Below are 22,913 nucleotides of genomic sequence, written 5' to 3'. Positions count from 1 at the left end.
TTGTTATTGTTGTTGTTGTTGTTGTTGTATTATTATTACTATTACTACTAATAATAATTATTACTATTATTAATTTTTGGCTGTTTTCTGACAGTTGCAGGCTGATTATTTATTTACCATTTATTAGATGGAAATTCAATAATAATAATAATTATGATAATAATAAGAATTTGATTTATATTTCAAACTGTAATTATCAAAAAAAATAAAAAATAAAATAAAGAATGCTCCACTGACCATTTATTATATGAAAATAAATATTTTTGTGTTTTTTTGTTGTTGTTTTTATATTTTAAACAAACAACGGTGCTGACATGTAAACAAACATTTAAAGAGTTAAAATACTGATAACTTATGTATATTTATTTGATGCTTTTAGAGCTTGTGTTGTTTGAAAACTTGAAGTGAAATATTACTGCATATATTAAATATTTGTTAGTATTTTTATAGTATTTTTATTTCTGGACAAGGATTTTTTTCGTCCTTTGACATCTGTGCAACTTTTTCAAGTTAGCGTGTGAGAGTTAAAGGAGATGTCCAGTCAAGCTGTGCTAGCTTTACTTTTTAATAAATATTAGCATATTTACAAAATGATTGTTTGTTAACCTTGATGTGCAGAGATGAAGGATGAAGACCAGAAGGAGTCCTGCTTTAGATCTGTTTTAGTAAAACAGAAGCAGGACTCAACATAAAAGTCGTCAAAACTGTTGAAACAAAAACCGACCCTAGATGTGATGGGAAGCAAGAAAAGGAGGAAACTGGGGGCAGATGACGAAGGGATGGAGTGCGAGCGCCGAGCGAGGAGGGGAAAGCAGAGCACAGCGACGGGCGACGACTCGAGCGAGGACGCCAGATTGCAGCGAGAAGGGAGAAGGTCAGGGGAGCGAGCCGAGCCCTGTAATGTCGGATAATGAGACGAGAGCGTCTGAGAGGAAAGCTGCACAGACGCCACGGCGTGCAGCGACGACATCAGATGAAGCGGAGGGTGTCGCGGAGACAGAAGATAATGATGGCGAGGGCAGAAGAGCCGGAGAGGAAATCAGAGGATGGAGGGGGGAGGAGGAGGAGGCGGCAGCGACGAGGGGAGGACTTCAGGAAGCAGAGGGGGAAGTTAGCTGCTGCACAAAGCAAGGAGGAAACGTTGGACATGTTGTGTTTAATGGCAGCACAATAACAAACCTGCTCCTGTTTTGTTTCAGGGACATCCGGTGTTTTTCTTTCATCCTCGTGTCTCCTTCGTTACCCCAAAGCTTCACCTCCTCCTCGTCTGTCTGGATGTCTGCTGTCCTGTTTCACTGCATCCTCCATCTCAGACACCGAAACCCCGTCAGACAAACTCGTCTTTCTCCCTCCGACTGACGGATAAACTCGGGTTGAAGGGGTCGGCCGGCGCTGTGATCACTGCCACCGGCTTAGTGGAGGGAAAATGCCACGATTCTGCACAGAGAGATGTAGGATAGATATAGAGCTGACACATCAGTGCATCGGACCTCATAAATAAGCCTCTCCTCGTTCGTTAGCTGTGAACACGGAGGGCCGAAGCAGAAAGGGAAGGGAAGGACCTTTACGTTTCTCTCCTGCAGCTCGTTAGGTCTTTACAACAGGCCTGTAATCAGAGTGTTTCTGTTGCTGGGCTGTAAAGAAGAAGTTGTGTTTGTGTGATCTCTGACCTCAGTAGGTCCATGTCGGGATCGTAGTTCAAATTAGAGTAGAAATTAAAGAGCTTTAATTACCATTTAGCATCAAACACAACATTAAAGCCGCTGACAGGTGAAGTAAACAACATCTGATCTTGTTCTGACGCATTGTTCAAGCTGATGTTTGGAGAATGTACACGTTACGGTACATTTAAGTTGTTAAAATCAACATTCAGGGCTGGAAGCTAGCTAGAAGGTTGCCGGTGAGGACACCCGGGATCCTTCTGCGTGGAGTCTCCATGTTCTCCCCGTGCAGCGTGGGTTCTCTCCGGGTTCTCCGGCTTCCTCCCACACAGTCCAGAAACATGTTGAGGTTAATTGGTGATTGTAAATTGTCCGTAGGTGTGAATGTGAGTGTGCTTGGTTGTCTGTCTCTAAGTGTAGCCCTGTGATAGACTGGTTACCTGTCCAGGTGGACCTGCCTTCACCCTGAGTCAGCTGGGATAGACTCCAGCCCCCCATGACCCTAGTGAGGCTTAAGGTGTAGAGATGATGGATGGATGGAAGGAAATCCAAATTCAGGACTTCTACTCCAATATCTCTGATCTGAAAGTGGTGGCTGCTTTAAGAAGCAGCATCTTCTGCAACTATCAGGCTACCAACTGCCCCCATATTATCATCCCTGTTAGCTTATGGTTTCCAGTTTACACTTTGGATGGAGCCATAACCCTCCGACTCCAGCAGAACCAGCCGGCGCGTGTAAAATGCATGTTATTGTTAAGAAATGACCACAATTAGACCATTTGTCTTGTAAAAACAGAAAGAAATATGAGCTTAAAATCGTGATTTTGCATCGAAATCACTTTATTCTACATGTTTAGTTAAAAGAATTGCACCATAAACATCCTGTCGTATGCTGTAGCATCAACTAACAGCAGAACTACAGCGCTTTAGTGGACTTTTGTGGGCCCACGTAGAACATACTCAGTGAGAAGAAACCTATAAATCATCTGCAATAATAATATTTCAATACAGCAGCGTTTCCAAAGTATGAGATCCTCAGGAAGACCATTGAACAGCAGGCGGAGGAAGACCAAAGAGGAAACAAACATGGTAAAAGATTTGCAAAATATATTTCAATATATTTGTTTCACAACACCAGACAAAAATCATAAAAAAACAAAATAGAGAAATAAAAAGAAACAGAATAAAACCAATAAAGACGAAGCTAGAAGTATAAAAACAAACATAAAAACGGTAAATAAACAAGAAGGAAAAGAGAATAAAATAAACTAATAAAACCAATAAAATGTTAAAAATAATTTAGACAACGTCACATCAAGGCGAGCCCGTAAAGAAGTGATTTAAAAGACGACGAAAAAGGTGAATTTACACGATAGGAACGTCTTCAGATCTTGGTGTTTTCTTGCCGATGAAACAGGAGCTCGTATCGAGGCCACCCCGGTTGTTCCTGGCAGCAGCGGTTCAGCCTCCTCTGGGAATCCTGTGATGACACGCTCAGAAACCGAGGCGGTGCAACGAACGGCAAAGAAATTCTCATTTCTTCGCCGCTTCGTGCTTTTTGTTTTCCGCCCTGCAAACTAAACGACTTGCATGCAAACCAGGCTGCAAAAAAAAAAGACAGAAGTGCCAACTCACACAGGAAGGAGGAAGAGTTTGAGTCCGAATGAGGAGCAGGAAGATGAGGGGAAATGGAGCATGTAGTGAATACAGGAGGAGGAAGGGGAGAGAGAATGAAGGTGATGAGGGAACGAAGAGAAGCTGTGGATTAGGAGGTGTACAGTCCAGGGAGACCGATCGGAAACCTCAGATAGACTTCACCACATTGTCACTCGCTGTGGCCTCGTTTTCTACTGTAATATAAATTCCTGCACGTCTACGGGAACCTCGTCTAGAAGCACAGAGAACCCAAACATGCCTTATGTGCAGCATAAGAAAGTTAGAATCCATAAATCTTAACCTTGACGCTAAACACAGCCTGCAGTTCAACCTAGAGCAGCTGAAAAGTGGCTGAATTTATGTCAAATTCTTTGCATTTTACAGAATCTGGTCAAAGCAGATGGTTTTATTTTGGTGAGTTTTTAAGTCAGACGTTTAGGAAAAAGGTTATTTAATGAAATGTTCACAAACCAGAAGCCACACACGAGTAAAACCTGCAGATTCTTTGTGTTTTCATAGTTTCTCGCTCGTACAAATATGGACGTTTTTGGCAGATTCTTTTTTTGTTTTGGAAGTATGACGCCTCTTTCAAACCGTCTGTCGGGGATTAATAACAAGTACATCCAGCTGCGACTATTCCTTCGTGTAAAGGTGAATTAGTGTGGAAACCACGGCAGATATCGTCCCCTAGGATGGATCCAGCGTCTCCGCGGGAGGATTAATTGGTTTTATGTGATTTTAAACGAACCTCTGGGATTCTGGATGATTCTTTATCCCCGTTGATCAGCTGGTTGGCCGTCGGAGCAATGGTGTCCATCAACGTCCTGTTTGGTCCACAAGCCAAAGATGTACAGCTCAGCATCATGTTCACATCTAAGACGCTGCATCAGAGTTTCGACCGACTGTCCCACATTTTAATTTATGTTTTCTGTGTATGGAGAGAAAAAAGCGTCTTTGTTCTATTTCCGGCTGACCTCCAGGGGAAGAGTTTAGGCAGCTAACGCCGACTACAGTCTGAACACGAGGTGGGCCGACTGCAGCAGAACAACAGGCCACGCTGACGGCAGAACAGCTCGTCCGTCATACCTTCGTCTCCCCTTCATGCTCGATGCGAAATCCGTTTGACAGCCGTCGGTTTGTCACGGAAAGCCAAGGCGCTAATTTGACGTCGCCCCCGCGAGTCGGTTCCTCTCTTTACGGCGGCGGCTCGTCTTTGAAGCCGGGCCGTCGGACGCTAAACAAACGGATCAGCTGATGGCGAGGCTTCGACGCCAACGTGTGGAGACGACACGCGGTAACCACGCACGCTCGGTGGGCGGCTTAATCCCGTCTCTCCTGCCGGCCCTCGGGGTCCTCCTTACCGAGCTGCTGCATTCAGCACATTTCACAGTCTCCTCCTTAATCCCTTTTGGAGGCTCCGTTACATGTCAACAGTGGCCCAGTGCTTCCACCAGAGACTGTGTGGGTCCGCTCGTGTACCGGCGCTGTGTGTCTGCGTGGTCCGCATGTATGAGAGGATTCTTTATTGCTCTGTGAAAACTGCTGATCTTATGAAGTCATTCAGAACTCGCTCCGGTTCTTTTCTCACAGTGTGTTTTCTGTGGAGGCGCCTCAGTCGGGACGGATGGAGTCAGAATAAATAACAGCACCTCTAATTACCAAATGGTGGAAATGAGTAGTATTTTAGATGGTTAGTAGTGTTATAGGAGACAGATTGTTGTTGTTTTAGCAAGTTAAAGCACAAAAACGTGACCTCTGGTGAATACAGAGACGCATTTCTATCAGACAGTGATATTTAACACAATAAGCAGTTTGTCAATTCAAATAAATGTTGGTTGACGACTTAATCAATGAACTTAAACACCGAAAATGTTTATTTTTCATCCGTCTGCTACATTCACAGATTAGTGCAAACTCAAAGTGCAATTACAGCTATTCTACTTTTTCTCTTATTGTTGCACAGTTTGCACACAGCCAGGCTCTTATCCAGCTGCCTCACGTCCACAGGATCCATCAGTTTATCGCCTCCCGTTCACTGTGTACGTTAGACGCCCCACGTTGTGTTCTGGAGCGTCGCGAGGAGTTTAGAGCGACGAGGTGAAGTGTAGCCCTCATTTGTATAAAGTAGACTTGACCTAAACTTTATGCAAATTGGGCAAATTTTGGCAAAATCGCCCCTGTGGACACGCAGCATCAGGCCTCGACAAGAAAAAACAAGTTTCCGCCCAACAAGCCGAGCAATGCATCACTCAGTGCGTCCTTTAGGTGCATGAGCTACGACTCGCTGTCCATGATTGCAGATGAGCGACTTACTGGAGCGTTTTCTGCTTTTGGACACTTTAAACAATAATAAAACCAGTGTTACATGGTTTTTCTATCTTTCTATTTATCTAATACTGACAATACAAACAGCTCTCCATTGTTGTGTTGAATGAGGTTGCCGGCGGACATGTTGCTGCACCAGTGATGGTTGCAAAATGGCGTATTGCAGATTTGCCAACGTGATTGGAGAGATTTGTCCCGAGCGTTTAGAAATCCGCTGTAGCCCGAAAACATCCAATCATGTCTCGAGATGTTGATCTAGAATGTATGAAACCATGTCGAGACGTGTTCATAGTTCTGTGTTTGCTCGACGATGTACATACATGACAGCTCTGATAACGTGTACAGAGATCAGTTTGTCTGTGTGTTACAGACTGAATGCATAGAAAGCAGTTTGCTTCTCACCTGACAGGAAGCAGCAAGTAGTTGAAAATAATTTTTGCATCATGTGTCATCGCTGTTGTGTCTACATTTAAACAGCCCACGTGTCCTGAAAGAAAAGACATTAAATACTTACTTGTGCCTTATCGTACATCATTTGTACATGTTGTTATATAATAAGAGAGTCAAGGCTTTAGTAAAAGAAGAAAAAAGAATGAAATCATATATGTGACTGCGGTCTAGACTCTCCGTTGGTCTTTACCAGAGTGTGACCGTTAACAAGATGTAGCTTAATGTGTAAAAGCTGCCAGTCTTGTAAAACAAAAAGGTACCGTTAGATGTCCCTTTGCAGCTAAATTTCCCCACGCTGGATGTGTCCATACTCTCTGCTCTGTGTAAACACTGCCTGCAGTTCAGCCGAGAAGTCCTGAAGTGTTTTGGTCACGTGACTGTTGGTTGGCGAGGATTCACAGAGGAGTGCAGCAATAATGCAAACAATCTGGATTTTGCGAATTTTTCAATAAAACACGTACAAAAAATGAGTGATTTTGAGGAAATCTCATGATTTTAAGCTTAGATTTTCTTCATTTTCCCGACAGAATAACACGTGTTGCTCAATCTTTTTGCTTCTACGGTTTCTGACTTTGGTAAACGGTGTCATGTGGTGATTTATGTTCCTTTAAACAACAAACCTGTCGCTGGATTTGGGATTCAGAGGGTTAAAAGAGCGCTTTGGCTCCTTCAATACCAAACTTTTGTACAGCATGACATACTTATAATGGCACAAATTATAAAAAAGAAAAAAAAACATATTGTGCTCTTAGTGGTATTTTGCAAAAATTGAAAAAATGCAATTTTTTCCAATATGGCGATTTTTTCAATTTTAATTTTTTCTCCTTAAAACAACAAACCTGTGGATGGGTTTTGGGGTTTAGAGGGTTAAAAAGGTTCCTTGAATGCTGAACTGTTGGTGCAGTATGACACAGGTACAGTGGCACAAATCAGGAAAAAGACTGTGTAGTATAGATAGTTTACGACTTACAGTTTAATTTCTTTCCATATTTGTCTCCTCTTTCCTCTTGTGAACATTAAAGAAATATCAGACGTTGTATTTAGGAGGCAGCACGTGTCCAAGTCGCTTCCACATGAATCCCATAAGCCCAGATTTCCCAGGAGAACCCTGCAACATAATCAATGTCATTTCCAGTCAGTGGTGGTTTTAATGTTGTGGCCGATCGGTGCGTCCTTCCTCCACCAGCGTGTCGGGACCTGAGCTCCAGCCTTTTCTTGCATGTCAAGTTTCTACTTGTGCTTTCCAAAGACGCCCTCACATTCCCAACCTTCACTTGTTTTCCGCTGCTGTTTAGAATTTCTTATGCATGTTGTGTTTATGTGCGCGCCGGCGTGTTTCGCCGAGAGACTACATCCTCCAGTGATCGATTCCGAAGTGCGCCGTAATGCATTTTAAAAGGGGCTGAACACTAAAGCTGTCAGCCCTGCGGGGAGAATGATAGAAACGAGTTCGGGGACGCCACGACGACAACGAAGCTGTCTGGGCTCATCCTCCCCAAGGAGCTTTTACCTCCGAGCTCCCCGATATCCTGATCTCGTCTTCTCGCTACAGTAAATATGGTGTCAACAGAACAGATGCACCTCGTGGTTAATGCCGCCGCCGCCACAGTGATTTGCAGATGCGTCAAGGAGGAAAAAGGGACACAAACTCGTCTTTGTTTTGTTGACAAAGGAACATTTCACAATCCAGTAGGTATTGATAGAGACGCGCAGAATGTCAGCGTTGAAGGTTGAATAACTTTGGTTCAATGCGAGGAATGCTAAACCAGAACGCGCTCAGTGCCAAACACCTCCCCGGCCTTCTCACTACCAATCTGATGTGAGGCATTTTTAATTATTTCTGCTAAATAATTTGCAGGGACATCCAGAATAGGAGACTTGAAGCAGCATGAAATTGAATTTTGAAACATCCTCCCGCTGCTTAACCGCTGTCAGACCTGATGACACAACGAGGCTGCTTGCTTTGGTACAAGCTAATGACATTTGCACAAACAACAACAACAACAAAAAGTACACGTTTTTGTTAACACTGGTGTGTACAGCAGTTTGTTTGTTTTTTTTTGTCATGAATCGGTGAGTTAAGGACTCAAATGCACCAAAGCCAGGTATGAGATGAACAAAAAGCGAACTTTAATTAAAAAACAAAACAAACCACAGCCCAGATCAAACAAAAGCGAGGCAGAAATTAACCAACAATCCAAACTGATAGCAAAAGCGTGACGTGAACTAAAGCAAGAAGTAAAGAAAAAGGATCAAAAACAAAGAAATACAGACACAAGCAGCACAGGAAGTGAAGGCAATTTAAAAATAAAGCAGGAAGTAACCGAAAAGGGACAAACAGAGACGCAGGAAACAAAAAAGAAAACACAGGAAATAATCAAAAAAAACAATCCAAGTCCAGAAACCAAAAATCCATGAGTTCCAGTTTATCACCAAAGCACTACACGTGGTTAGAAATGTGGTTTTGAACAGAATCTTTTTCTTCTGTTTGACAAATGAAGTCCTCACATCAATCAAATGAGAGGTAGAAACCGACTGAGCTCCACCTTTCTTCGTATGATAATGCTCCGTAGGTAAGATAAGGACCGCGTACCGGCGCTGACAGAACTGAATCTCTGTGTCCATCTCTGGTTCTCTTTAGCAGGTTTCACTTTACCGAGCAACAATAGCTCCAGTGTTTCTGGCTGCTTCTCCTCGCGAGCGGCTCTTTTCTTTCATCCCTGGCCGTAGATGAAAGAGGAAGATGATTATCGTAAAGCCAAACAGTTTTATCTGCGACGGCGGCCGGACGTCTCCTCTGATGGCTCGTTTGGATCCCGTACTCGCTGCTCGGCGGCGTCGGCAGCTCCATCGCCAATAAAAGTCTGTTAAGGGCCTCGGCGTTGAGGGCGCAGCCAGCAGACGGGCTCACGGATGGAACGACGGGTTTACGACGACCGGGCGGACACGAGCGTGCTCACGCTTAGTCTAACACGAGTTTACAAGTCCGTCACACGCACGTAAACTGGAGATGCAGATGGCGACAACGAATGTCTACGCAGACGTGTGCCAGCGGCGTTATAACGGTGGTTTGACTGCATGCTGCGGTGCACGTCGCCACTGTTTTCTGTCACCGCCGTTGGTTTTATTTCTCAGAACATGATGCAGCACTTCTGCTTTAACTGGCAGTTTTAATTGCATTAGCCGTTAGCAGCACGGCTAAAGTCCAAAGTGCGTTTTTATTTCCCAAAAAGCACATTTGGTCGTCAAACTAACGGAAAAAGTTCAGTTAAATTCAGTTTTATTTACGTAGCACGAATTCACAACACGTCATCTCAGAGCGCTTAACACAGTAACGTACTGACCTTATGAATTACCTGACAGCGAACCCAGCGCTGCCTTTGGATTCCCTCTGAACAATCGGTGATGACAGGAAGGAACCAAAAAAAATAACCGTAACAGGGGAGAGAACTCCGACAGAACCAGGCGACAAATCTTTTCAACGTTCCCTACAACTTACAATTCTTATTTTAATGACATTTCCCGTTATATTTTATTTATCTATTTGTTATGTTTTGTTTTTCTTGTTGTGTTGTTACCTACTCTGTAAAGTGTCTTGAAAAGCGCCATATAAGTATTCTAATAATAATAACAATAATAACCATAACAATAATAAGAGGCTCCACCTGGTGGTGCATCCAGGTACTGCAGCTCATGTATAATACATGTTGCCTTTCCTGTTAATTAATTTTTAGTTGGTTGAATTATTAACAGCTGATGATGAATCGTTAACATCTTTAGTTCTACATGCAGCAGACAGTCAACGTGTTACAACAAGGGTGTTTAATGTAGAAGACACAAAACTAGCACCAAAGTGCTTCCATTCAACTTTTACCAGCCGTCCTGCTTCAGTTTACGGCGTTTTTAGGTGTCGCTGTGATCGTTTTGGTTTCAGGAAAGCGAGCTAGAAATCCCCGTGAATGACAGGAACGATCTGGAAGAGTTTCCTCCAGACACCAGGCTGCTTTCATCTCTCTCTGCCTCTTTGATCGCCTCTCAGTCTTGGGAGTAATTTTCCTCCTTTCCCATTCATGCGATTCATATCCTGCTCATATTCAGGCCTATCTCTGCATCGCTTTGACTGCTTCGCCGCTCCCCCTCTCCTTCCCCGTGTCTGTCTGTATTTGTTTCATGTTTAACTCCACAGTTTGACCTCCAAGTCTTTGGTACAGTGTCCCAACCGGCTGCTTAAGTATTCTGCAAACACCAGCATGTGTTATTGCTCCCTCTTACTTTGTGAGACAGCAGGAATTTTCCATAGATCTGCGCTCTCTCTATAAAACTGCTCAGGCCTGACAGATTGTGTTGATGAATCAGCCTCCGTCTGCCTTGTGTTGGAGTGCTTTTCTCTGTGGTGCTGCTCTGCCTGACTGCTGTCTGCCACTTATATAACTCCCTCTTTGTGCATTTGTCCCACAACTGTCCTCCACCACGAGAATGAAAATCTGAAAATTGAACAGTTTTTCTTCAAAAAAAAAAAAAGGGACAACATTCTTAGTTTTCTTTTTCAGGACTCGTCCGTCCGGCAGGTTTCTTCGCCCATCTGGCCCGTTTGGCAGCGCGGTCCGTCTCTTCGTTAAAAAAAATCTGACTTGTAGTAACAGATTTCACTGTCTCTCAGCTCAAAGGCTCCGTGGATTTCATTTATTCGTTGGTTTGTTGGCGTTGGAGAGTGTTGTTTTGTGTTTCTGTGAAGGTCGCCGCGGCCCACTGCCACGCAACTTGAGCCGCGACACACTTATGTCGGTGTGGCCTCGCCCAGCTGGTGGAGGCAGATGGCTGCCCTCCCTGGGCCTGGTGCTGCCGGAGGTTCCTCACTGGTTGAACGATTTATTTGATTCCTGTTGCCACCAAAGTGATGTGATTTGTTGGGTTTCTCTCTGTGATAGGATATTGTGAGGTCTTGACAGGAGCTTTAATGAGTAATTGATCATTTGTGAGCTACTTATTGAATTTATTACCAACTTTTTCGGTAATAACTGAGTGTTTTTGTTTGCTGTTGTTTTTTTCGGAAAAAGTGAAAAATTCTCTGATTTGAGCTTCTTAAGTCTAAATAGTTTCTGGTTTCTTTTTTCTTCTGTGACATTAAACTAAATATCTTTGGGCTGCAGACAAAACAAGATGTTTTATTTTATGTTGGTCTTTTAGAAACACTTATGGACATTTATCTCCCTTTTCTGACCTTTTATAGACCAAACACCCGAGTGACGAATCGAGAAACTAATAAACAAAATAATCAATAATTAAAATTGTGGAGTCTTGACTGGAGCGATTAATTGATTAGCTGTCAGCTGCATAATAACTTAAGTGCCAGCTGTTGTAATAACAGTTTCTCTTGTTTTTTGTTTTTTTTCTTAAAGAAAAAAGTCAAAATTCTCAGATTTTAGCCTCTACAATTTTAATATTTTCTGGGGGTTTTTTCACCTCTCTGACATTAAACTAAATATCTTTGGGCTGCAGACAAAAACAAGATGTTATTCTATTTTATTTTGGTCTTTTAGAAACACTTACGGACATTTATGTTATGACCAAACACCCTCGTGATGAATCGAGAAAGTAATTGAGGAAATACCAACAATGAATATTGTGAGGGTTTGACTGGAGTACCAACCAATAATTGATTAGTTGTCAACTACATATTAAATTATTTTCAAAATATTTTAATACGATTTTGTCTATTTTTTTTTTTCTTTAAAGAAAAAAGTCAAAATTCTCTGATTTTAGCCTCTACAGTTTTAATATTTTCTGGGGTTTTTTCACCTCTATGACATTAAACTAAATATCTTTGGGCTACAGACAAAACAAGATGTTATTATATTTTATTTTGGTCTTTTAGAAACACTTACGGACATGTATCTCTCTTTTCTGACCTTTTATAGACCAAACAAGTTATTGATTATTGGAGAAACTAGTCGACAGATTAATAAACAACAAAAAAAATCATTAGTTGCAGCTCAAGTTTTGACTTTACAATGTGGGATTACTTGTGTTGTTGATCGACACCATTAAAATGGAACTGAATCGAATTAGTTGGTTTATCTTTACATTGGAAGCTAGTCTTGTTAGCATTATATCTTATTGTCGTGAAAGTTAACATGAGGAAGTGTTGAGCGCTCTGCCACCATAATGAACCCGACAGCAACTTGGAATACTTGATGTTTGTCTCTGACAGCTCTGGAAGTGAAATGAATCTGATTTTGTCTTTCCGTTCCCATCGTGTCGGTTGTTGTAGCCGCTTCAAGATTTTCTTTCGCACGTTGTTCATTAATTCTGCATTTTCGTCTGTGTGACTGCTGTCAGCTGTCAGAAGTCAGAACATCCGGCTCTTCCACTCCACGTCCTGCTGCGTATGTCGAGTTTACGTTCATTAAGGTTGAACTTCACGCTGTGAATAATTGGATCTTCTTTTCTTTTCTTTTTTTTCCTTAGAACATATTGTCGGAGCTGCTTTTCTGGTAGAAACTTGCCCTTCTTTTTGTAAAGTCGTGGAAAAGTTGGTTTTCTTTGCCAACACTGGGACTCAGTGTTTGAGAATTCAGAATTTTATTGGGTGGAAGCATAAAAAAGTCCTAAAAGCACCTGCTCTATGTGTGTAGTGGTGGAGTTATACAGTGTTTTTTGGTCATGATGAATGGACCTTGAATGAAAGAAAGTTTGTATGCTGTGGAAAAAAAAAAAGTTCAGTTTGTTTTTTTTTTTTTTTTACTGAAGCATTCAGGATTTCAGTAGATTCACACGTCCACATGTTCAGCTTTGAGCGGACATCGATCAGCCGCAACGTTCAAACCACTGAGAGGTCAGGTGGATACGATATTAGATACGACGAGATGAGATAGATAGCAACTCATAGCTTGATTAGTTACAGAAGTTTTGTTCTAAGATACTCTTTGTGTTTCAGGAATTAGAAGTTAAAAAAATTCATCCAAATCGATCGGAAACATCTCCGACTTTTGGCATCAATGTCCCATCGTTCCCCAAGAAACATCCAGATGAAGTTTGATGTTGTCATGGCAATTTGTTGATGAGATAGATAGATAGAGGAGATACAATAAGATATGATAAGATACGACACGCGATACACGTTACAATATGATATAACGTACGTACGACAAAATAAGATACAATACGACATGATATGATACAACATGTTAAGATACAATAAAATAAAAGCTACAATACAACAAGATACGATGCAACAAGGTACGATAAGATATAAGATACGATGTGATGAAATAGGATAAGATACAAGACGTTATGATACAATGTAAAATATGTTAAGAAACAATAAAATACAACAAGATGATATACGATGAGAAATGATACGACACATTACGATATAAGACACAACACGATAAGGCATAAGATGAGATATCACACGGTACAATACGGTATAAGCTACAATACAACAAGATGACATACGATACGATAAGAAACAACAAGATACGACAAGCTGAGATACAATAAGATGTGATACGATACATGTTACGATGTATGATGAGAAACAATAGATATGATACAACATGTTAGGATACAATACAAGATACAATACAGTAAGAAACAATACGCTAAGATAAAATGAGATACAATAAGAGAAAATAAGATATGATAGGATAAAATAAGATATGATAGGATAAAATAAGATGGGATATGATAAGTTAAGCTACGATAAGAAACAATAAGATGCGATATGTCATGATACGGTACAGCAAGATGAGATACGGTACGATAAATACGATAATAAAGTGCAGTATCTTGTAGAAAAGCAGTAAGACGTAAGTACGATGTATTTCTGTAAAGAGCAACTAAGCTGCAATGAGACTAGAATCGGAAAGTAACAGGAAATATTGGTAATGATTCTGATGTATGGTAACATCACATTGACAGTGATCATGTCCTTACAATGAAGTGTTCTTCTGGGAAAACGTGGGTCTTGACATTTGTGGGGGATCTTCCTTTGACGTGTACCACCTACCCAACAGCAAAAATGACTCAGCTTGAGGAACACGACCAAGATTCTCGGGCGTTTGACGGAGCAAACCTGATCCACAGAGGTCCCGCTCGACCTGAAAACCTGCTGCCAACACCAGCTAATGTCCTCCAGACATCCCGGTCCAAGCCCCAACGGGTTTAAACTCAGCACACTGTGGCTGTGCACAACATTCGGCTGTTGGTTTTAATGTTGTGGCTGATGTGTGTTTGCTCAGACCCAGTGCAGCAGCAGCAGCAGCAGCAGCAGCAGAATAACCTTCGCTTCCTTTTATCTCTTGTGATTGGCACGCTGAGAAAAAAGAACAAGGGCTGCGGCAGATTTTCCAGAGCCTTCATCTGTCAGACGAGCGCGAGAACTTGTGTAATCTCAAAACGAACACATGTCCATTCCTCTGCATCAGTCCGTATAAATTAGACGCCAGTCACGATAATGGAAATCCAACTCTGACTGCGTACTTTGGTCTGTCGCTCTGCTCGGTCGGCGTAGTTTGACCTCCAAGCGTTTCCTCTCAGCGGCGTTCGGCACCATTTCATATTGCGCCGGCATGATTTGAAGGGGGGGGATGTTTGTGCATATATTAGGTGTACTCTATAAATCTGCTCCGACGCTTCGTGCCTATCATTTAGCAATCGTCGGTCTCCTGACGTCTCACTCTGCTCCGCTCGCCTTCATCCTGCATTTGTTTTGGCTGTTGGCAGCTGTTTTATGCGCGAGCTCGTCGGGCTTTTTGAGGAGAATATTAAGCAGGGAAAGTTGACGGACTGTGGAGTAATCCTAGCGAGCGTGATGAAAGAGAATTTTAAAGTTAACCGGTCTTAAAGTCAACCCTCTCTTTCTGTTTTTTTTTTTGTTGTCTTTGTTGCAGGTATTCAAACTAAAGGCGGTCCAGCTAGCCGAGAAGCTGCTTCCTGCCTTCAACACCCCGACTGGGATTCCCTGGGCCATGGTCAACCTCAAGAGGTGAGTTGCAGAATACCGACTCATTAACTTACCCAGAAGGAATATAAAGTGACTTTTCTCTCGTTTTAAGTGTTCAGTTGACTACAATGTTTAGATAGAAAAGATGTTTTATGTTGTTACTGCACTTCTTTCTTCAGTGTGTAATGTCTGTACTATTTCAGAAAAGCCAGTTTTTTATCTTTTATATCAGTAGACTGCATGTAAATATGGACACAGTGTCATGGACAACATGAAACTACTATTTTAAGTCGACTTTAAGCCTAAAATGCCTCATTTTCAACAGTCTAATTACAAACAGGCAACAGGAACGTCACAATAAATCCACAGATACAAGGAAACAACCAGATTTCTCCTTTGATTTTCTACCTCACTAGATGTTTTCCTAAACCGTTAATGGTCTCAACTGCTAGTTTCAAGCCTTTCTTAGCACAGCAAGATGTTCGCTTTGTAAGTTACAGTTCCATTTAGACTAAAATGGACAATAAAGCCGGCCGTGTTTGGCTGTTTTCTTCTGGTTTGCTACCACTCATGGTGTCATGTTTCAATGGAGCAACATGGAAATGATCATATTCCAAACGTAAAGCTTCAAAACAGCAGTTTTACAACCATGGTCATCACTTCTTTTTTCTTTTTTTTCTTTGAGGTCATTTTGTGTCTCTTTAGGGACATTTTGGGTCTTTTTGTGGACATTTTCCCTGATATTATGATCATTTTGGATGTCTTTGTGGCCATTTTGTGTCTTTGAGGTAATTTTGTGAAACTGAAGCATGTCCAGGTGCATCTTAAGTCACGTGTTGTCATGAACACTGCTGAGCAAGTCCGTCTGAATACACCTTTTGCATCACAAATATATATACTTTTATATAGTCTGTGTGCACATTTGCGTCACAAATCCGCAGCTACAGTTAAAAAAAAGTAGTTTCTTTGCGTTACTATTCTGCCTGTTTACTTGTTTGGTGAACATCATTGTGTGGTTTCAGCTGAATCTGAACCCCTACAACCTGTTTTAAATGCTCTGATTTACCACCTAAGTTCTCATAACGCCCCCTCTTATTAATTATTTGTAATAAACCATTTAAGTTAAGACACATAAACAAAACTCCTGCAGCTTCAGTTCATACATTAAACACACCAGTGTGACACACGGTCCTCGTCCAGATTAAATCACAGCTTTGAATGCTCTTTAAGTGTTAACTCCTGAAATATTTGTTTTGCATTTTGAAGAGCTCGTCCACGTTTCCGCCCACGCAGGTGTTTTCACACACTTTGCCTGATTGCTGGACTGTGTGGGTTCGTGCACGTTGTTCTGCTGCTGCTGCTGCATCAAGGGCAGGGCAGCTTCCACCTTCATCATCCTTATTATCGCATCATTTATTCACCTCGTGTTCCTCCCCCAACTTCAACCTGAAAGAATCGGTTCGAGCGCCTCAAACCGCCCGTTTGAAGGCAGGTTTTTTGGGGAATTTGTGTTTTTGACAGGCTGTGAAAGGAGCGTTTAATTCAGCTTGTGGAAACCTGCAGCCTCCCCGTTGCCCTGCAGTGGCTCACCTTCCAGCTGCAGCGTAACATTACCACAACGCTTCCATCCCATTTCTGCTGCCTTGTGTCTTTTAGTCGTGTGAAGGGTTTCTTTGATATTTCTACTTCGTGTTATTGATGCACATTGTACTTATTCGTGGCGGTTAAAAAATGAAATGAAACGGCGCCCCTTCGTTAACCTGCAGGCCGGTTTGTTGCTAAGCAGCCAGGCTCCGATGAGCATCCCGTCGTAGGTACCGGCGGCTCGTTGAGGATCTACACGAAGGCCTCGCTCTGCTCACGGTGATTCTAGTTCGTCAGGCGCTTTGTGACATCGACGGCAGAAACCCTCCGAACCGACGGTGCTCACGGGAGTTAAAGCTGAAGAGAAAACACGAGCAAAGTGTGGCGTCCTTAACTTGCTTGGACAAGCAAGGATACGTATAATGCATCAGATTGTCTGTAGAACTGAGACATCTCCATCTTATGTCACGTGTTGTTATGAACTAGTCCATCTGAATACACCTTTATAAACCAGTATTACTTCACCTGCTGCTGGTATCAGAAGTAATTAATGCTTTATCAGTTTGGACGTGACGTCCACCCGATGAGCTTCTGTTGTCGTTTGCTTACCAGATGTTGGTTTTGGTGGAAACAAAGTCGACTTAACATGAGATCCCATCAACTGGTCACTTGGTCATCAACGTGTCTGATTCAGTACAGTCCAACTGAGTCTCTATGGGGTCATTTTTTATTTCTTTGTGGTCATTTTGTGTGTCTTCATGGTCCTTTTCGTCACTGCTTATGGTCATTTTACACGTCTTTAAAGTCATTTTGCGTCTCATTATGATCATGTTGGATTTCTTTGAGGTCATTTTGTGTCTTTGTGGTAATTTGGCGTCTCTTTAGGGTCATTCTGTGTCTCTTTGCTGTCATTTTGATTCTCTTTGGGGTAATTTTGTGTCTCTGTGGACATTTTATGTCTCTTCATGGCCATTTTGTGTGTCTTTGTTGTCATTTAGTGTCTCTTTAAGGTCCTTTTGCATCTCTTTGTGGACATTTTGTTTCTTTTTGTGGTCATTTTGCATCTCTGAAGTCATTTTGTGCTTCTTTGCGGTCATTTTACATTTCTTTGTGGGCATTTTGTGACTTTTTGTGGACGTTTTGCGTCTCTTTAAGGTCATTCTGTGTGTCTTTGTGTTTATTTTGCACCTCTTTATGATCATTAAAGTCATTATGTGCTTCTTTACGGTCATTTAATTTCTTTGTGGACATTTGGGTTGTTTTATGGTAATTTTGCATCTCTTTGAGGTCATCTCGATGTGCTTTGCGGTTATTTTGGGTCTCTTTATATTCAGTCTGCATCTCTTTAAGGTAATGTCGTGTCTCTCAGATGTCATTTTGGGTGTCTTTGTGGACATTTTGCTTCTTTTTGAGGACATTTGGATTGTTTTATGGTAATTTTGCGTCTCTTTATGGTCATTTTGTGTCTCTTTGCAGTCATTTTCTGATTGGTTGCGTCACAAGTAACAGCTGATCAGCACTGAACAATAAATGCTCAGTGTATGGAAAACATTCATGAAAATAAAAACAAAAATAAAAATAACAATAAAGTGAAAATATAATAAATTCCAGTAAATGAATAAATACAAAAGAAGACGTTGCAGCTGCTTCTCATAGTCTCACTCTTGCACTTCTTAAACTTTATGATGATTCATTGACTCCGTAGTTTCGATGACTTTTTTCTTTTTTTTTTTGGCTTTGTCCAAAGTTCCAGTTAATGAAGCGTTTTTCAACCTACGGCTGAAAATATGATCCTAACTGCCACAAATCTCAGCAGCTGCCAAACGATGCGCTGAGTCATTGGCCTTAATTAAAAACCCAGTCAGACGCATTCTGGTCATTTTTTTATCCGCGAGCCTGTAAAAACATCTTTATCGCTGCTTTAACGTGAGCGTATAGGATTCAGCCTGTTTGTTCCTCTGTCCAAGTCTTTATAACGTCCGTCTCCTCCTCTGCAGCGGCGTCGGGCGTAACTGGGGCTGGGCGTCGGCGGGCAGCAGCATCCTGGCCGAGTTTGGGACTCTGCACATGGAGTTTGTTCACCTGACCTACCTGACAGGAAACCCCGCCTACTACCAGAAGGTAACCCACTGACGTCGTTTTTCTCTTTAACATAAAGTCCTGCTCCTCTATGGAAACAGAACGACCCTGAGGGAACTTAGAAATGTCTTCTGTGCAGCGTGACACACAAATGATTCTAAAAAGTACCATTTCTTTGATTATTTATTTTACAAAAATGCAAAAAAACAAATACTCAACATGTCCACAGGTAACTCTGGAAACAATGGAGGCTTCACCTGTTAAAGATGTTCAACTGTTTTGTATTTTTAGCTTGTTTCCTGTCTGCTCGGTGTGAACACTGCCTGCAGTTCAGCCCAAAATATGCTGAGTCACTAGTTATGCAAGTTTTTGTTTTCTCTTAATCTGGTTAATGCAGTTGGTTTATTTTTGGGAAAATTTGTAAGACGTGTGGAGTTTTTCTAGACAAACTGAGAGTGACGTGTGTTTAGTTGTAGAATTACCAGTTATGATTAAGTTAAAACGATATAAATCATAAAAAACAAAAGGTTTGGCTATTTTTAAAAAAATTTTTTTTACAAAATTTCAAAAAAACTAATCAACATGCACCAGCGTAAATTCCCCCTGAGGAACATTGTCCTTTTAATTAATAAATACATAAACCCTCTGTGTCAACACTGCCTGCAGTTCAGCCAAAAAACAAGAGATGTGTAGTAAAGAGTTTTTCCCGACAAACCAAAAGTGACCTGTTTAGTTGTAGGATTGCTGGTTACCATTAAGTCAAAATGAAAAAGAAAAAGTAGATTTTTTAAAAATGTGTTTACGAATTTAAAAGAAAAAATCTCAGCATGCGCCGGGTTAAATCCTCCTGAGCACCGTCGTCCTTTTCATTTCTGAATATATAAACACTCTGTGGCAACACTGCCTCCAAGTCAGACGAAAAGAATTTGAATTTTTGTCACGAGACACTTGAGCGAGAAGTTGTTTTTTTTTACAGTATCTGGTGGTGCAAGTGTTTTCTTTTTCTTTTTGCAAATCTTTAAATGTAGAATATAGTGATGAGATTTCAAGATTTTAAATTCAGATTTGGTTAATTATCCCAACAGAACAGCTCGTCACACATGATTAGGACGGTTGGAAAGTTGAAAATCCGGCGTTGTTTTAATTTCTGTCTCTGATAAATGGTGTCATTTTGCTTCTTTTTTGCTTTTTTTTAAAGGTACCACGACTTTCAAACGAAAAATGTCTTTTGAGGTTCAGAGGTTGAAGAACATAAAAACAAATCTCACATAAACGAATTAAACGAGCGAGTCAGGAAGGGGAGATGTTTCCTTCTTGCATTAACACTGGTGTGACTGCTGTGTCCAGGTGATGCACATCCGGAAGCTGCTGGCCAAAATGGACCGACCCAACGGGCTTTACCCGAACTACCTGAACCCCCGTACGGGCCGCTGGGGCCAACGTGAGTACACCTGTCTATTGACCTTTTGATTTCCTCTGTCTTTACGTAGCAGAGCCATGAAGAGCAGGAGGAGAGATTAACTCTAAGTGGAGGGACGACGAGCGCTGGAATGGATCCTCTCTAATGAGGACAAATTGAATCGAGTAGAAGACGATGGAGGACGGGGGACGCAGTATTCCCACTATATTGATTAAATTTGGCGAGCTGCCCGGGGAAATTAACGGCGAAGTGAAGTTCGACACGCGGCGACACACGAAACCCGTCGTTTCTGCTCCGAGTAAATTCCCCCGCAAACGTGTAATGAAGCTGAAGAGACAACAAGTGCGTCTGTCGGTTACACCTGAAAACAACGTGGGACAAGCAGGCGCTTTGTAATTACGGTCACGCCGACGAAATGCAAATGCGGGATCAGAATACGAACACGTGAATCCCAGCGGACATGTTTTTAGCTTAAGCATAGGTCCAGTTTCAGGTAGCTCTGATTACTTCTCCTGTTTGTTGGGGCGGAGAAAGGATCCCGCTTCACCGCATGTTTGGAATAAAAACGAGTAAAAGTGTTCCTGTTCTGTGCAGAAAAGAATGCTGCTTTTTCTAAGTTTATCTGAAGAGAGCAGGTTAGAAGTCAGAGTTCAACAAATCACATGAGCGCCTCCCAGACTCACAGTATCTAAAAGTATTTGTACTCCTCATGAATATAAAAACTCTACGTTCAACTCTTAGTTAATGTTTTGTGCTCATGTCCATCCTTTGTGTTTCTTGACTTTGAATGGAAGCAGCTGTAACACGAGCAGTTTCCCCCTCAGGCATCGATAACGTGACTCTGAAGTCCAGACATCTGCAGCAATATCTTTAAGTTTCATCTCTACACATATATATATGTACAGATAAAACCAGACGTTTACATCCACTGTATAAACTTGTAACTTCTAACCTTTATTCTTCTCACTGTCTGACATTAAATCAAACTTTTCCTGTTTCAGGTCAGTCAGGATCACCAACATTAGTTCTATTTGTTAAACACCAGAATAATGACAGAGAGAGTTTTTTATGACTTTCTTCAAAGTCAGAAGTTTCCGTCCATCTCCTCAGGATCTGCTAGCGTTGCCTTTAAACTCTATGACTTTGGGTCAAACGTTCTGGGTTTCCTTCCACAAGCTTCTCACAACAGTCTAATGAGTTCTGGTCCATTCCTCCTGACAGAACTGGTGGAACTGGGTCGGGTTTGTTGGTCTCGTTGCTCCACTGATGTTCTCCAGGATGGAGATCAGGGCTTTGTGATGATGGCCACTCCACAACACTGACTTTTACCTCTTTTCCACCAAGGAGCACCAGGTGCTTAGTGCTGGTGCTTGGTTGGTTCCAATCTAAGAACCTGTTTGCTTTTCCATCAGCCAGGAGCCAAGTTCGAGCCACGCCATACGTCACTCCATACGTAGCCGTTTACTGAACAGCGGACGTCCACACAGGACTCCAGACAGACTTTTTAACCAGTGTGACCAGCTTTCTCATTTGATCGTACTTCCCACTTTGTCTCAGGTTAGACATGTGACTTGCTGAACATTTTCTTATCGATAGACGCTACAGTTTACGATGTTCCCCGAACGCCCCACATAGCAGGCTGCGGTAGCGGCTGTTGGTGGCTGCGGTGCTCAGACCGGTGTGTGACCAAAGATGGCTTTAAAAAGAGTAAACTAGAGCGTTCTGACGTCAGATTTGTTCAAGATGAAACCCAGCGATGTTTTCTCATGCGGCTTTTTCTATAAACAGCACATGTAGGTTTTTCATGAGAAGACCTCATGTCTAAGCGTAAATACTGCAGAACACCAAAGTTATAAAAGTACTGTTTTCCACCACCGTGGTGCTGCTGCTGGGACACAGTTGGACCGGGTTTCAATGGTTTGTGAAGAACTGCTGTGTGTCCCTGGACTTATTGCAATACATCTGTGATCGGACCAGAGACGTCCTGGTGAAAAACAACACAAATCACCGCTTGTGTGTCCCATTCATTCATCGGTCTCGGTGGTCTCGATGACCCCGCCCCCAGCTCCTGACGTACTGGTGCTTAGCTCTGGCCCAGCAAAGAGTTGGTGCTCGCTAAGCACCAGTTTGGAGAGCCTGGAGCCAATGGTTAGGCGACGGAACACAAAGAACTGGTGCCAAGTCAGGCACGAGGACGGAACTAGCACTGGAACCAGTTTGGTGGAAAAGGGCTATTTGTTGTCCTGAAGCCTCTCTGTAGCTAATCTGGCACTATGCTGAGGGTCATTGTCCATCTGAAGACCCATTAGTGTCCAAGCTTTACCTTCCTGCTGATGTCTGGAGATGTTGCTTCAATATCTCCACATCATGTTCTGTTCAGTGTCTGGTTCCTACTGTACTGATCACACTAACTAAACATCAGGTTTGTGTACAGATGTGGGTGATGTGCTGGTGTCGCTGTGTTTTCTGCTTCACAATCAGAAACACCTCCGCTGTACGAACAGGAGGAGCCGTGACAGACACTAGACTGCTGTCTTCAGTGAGACGTGATGAACGCAGACCTTACTGGATGTCAGTTACGTTTTTAGGATACAGAGGAGATACAGAAACGCTGATAACTGACCTGCGCTCACGGCTGACAGCAAACTGCTCTGTCAGGGTTTGTCTTCTCCTCGCACGGCGCCGTCAGCCCGCCGAGTCGTCCTCCAAACATTTACCCAGAACGTCTCACGTTTCCTTTCATCCTGAGCGTTTGTAGACGTCTCCCCAAAAAATTACTTGGGAGCGTTTC

General features: G+C 42.2%; 2 protein-coding genes across 2 annotated transcripts in view; both read left to right on the top strand.

Moving 5' to 3' along the window:
- LOC103372773 (mannosyl-oligosaccharide 1,2-alpha-mannosidase IB-like) overlaps positions 1–20,860 on the top strand; it is a 31,527-nt gene extending 10,667 nt beyond the window's left edge. The window contains exons 3-5 of the mRNA XM_008302493.1: positions 14,987–15,081; positions 18,621–18,744; positions 20,050–20,860. Coding sequence (XP_008300715.1) covers positions 14,987–15,081; positions 18,621–18,744; positions 20,050–20,172 — 342 coding nt within the window. The 3' untranslated portion in view covers positions 20,173–20,860. The remainder of the gene's footprint in view (positions 1–14,986; positions 15,082–18,620; positions 18,745–20,049) is intronic.
- LOC103372771 (mannosyl-oligosaccharide 1,2-alpha-mannosidase IB-like) overlaps positions 20,297–22,913 on the top strand; it is a 40,451-nt gene continuing 37,834 nt past the window's right edge. The window contains exon 1 of the mRNA XM_008302492.1: positions 20,297–20,514. Coding sequence (XP_008300714.1) covers positions 20,297–20,514 — 218 coding nt within the window. The remainder of the gene's footprint in view (positions 20,515–22,913) is intronic.

Source organism: Stegastes partitus, unplaced genomic scaffold (genome assembly GCF_000690725.1).
Source record: "Stegastes partitus isolate 25-593 unplaced genomic scaffold, Stegastes_partitus-1.0.2 Scaffold1823, whole genome shotgun sequence".
In the NCBI taxonomy this organism is placed as follows: domain Eukaryota; kingdom Metazoa; phylum Chordata; class Actinopteri; family Pomacentridae; genus Stegastes; species Stegastes partitus.
Note: the sequence above shows the minus strand (reverse complement) of the source record. Positions and strands in the feature narration are given on the sequence as shown.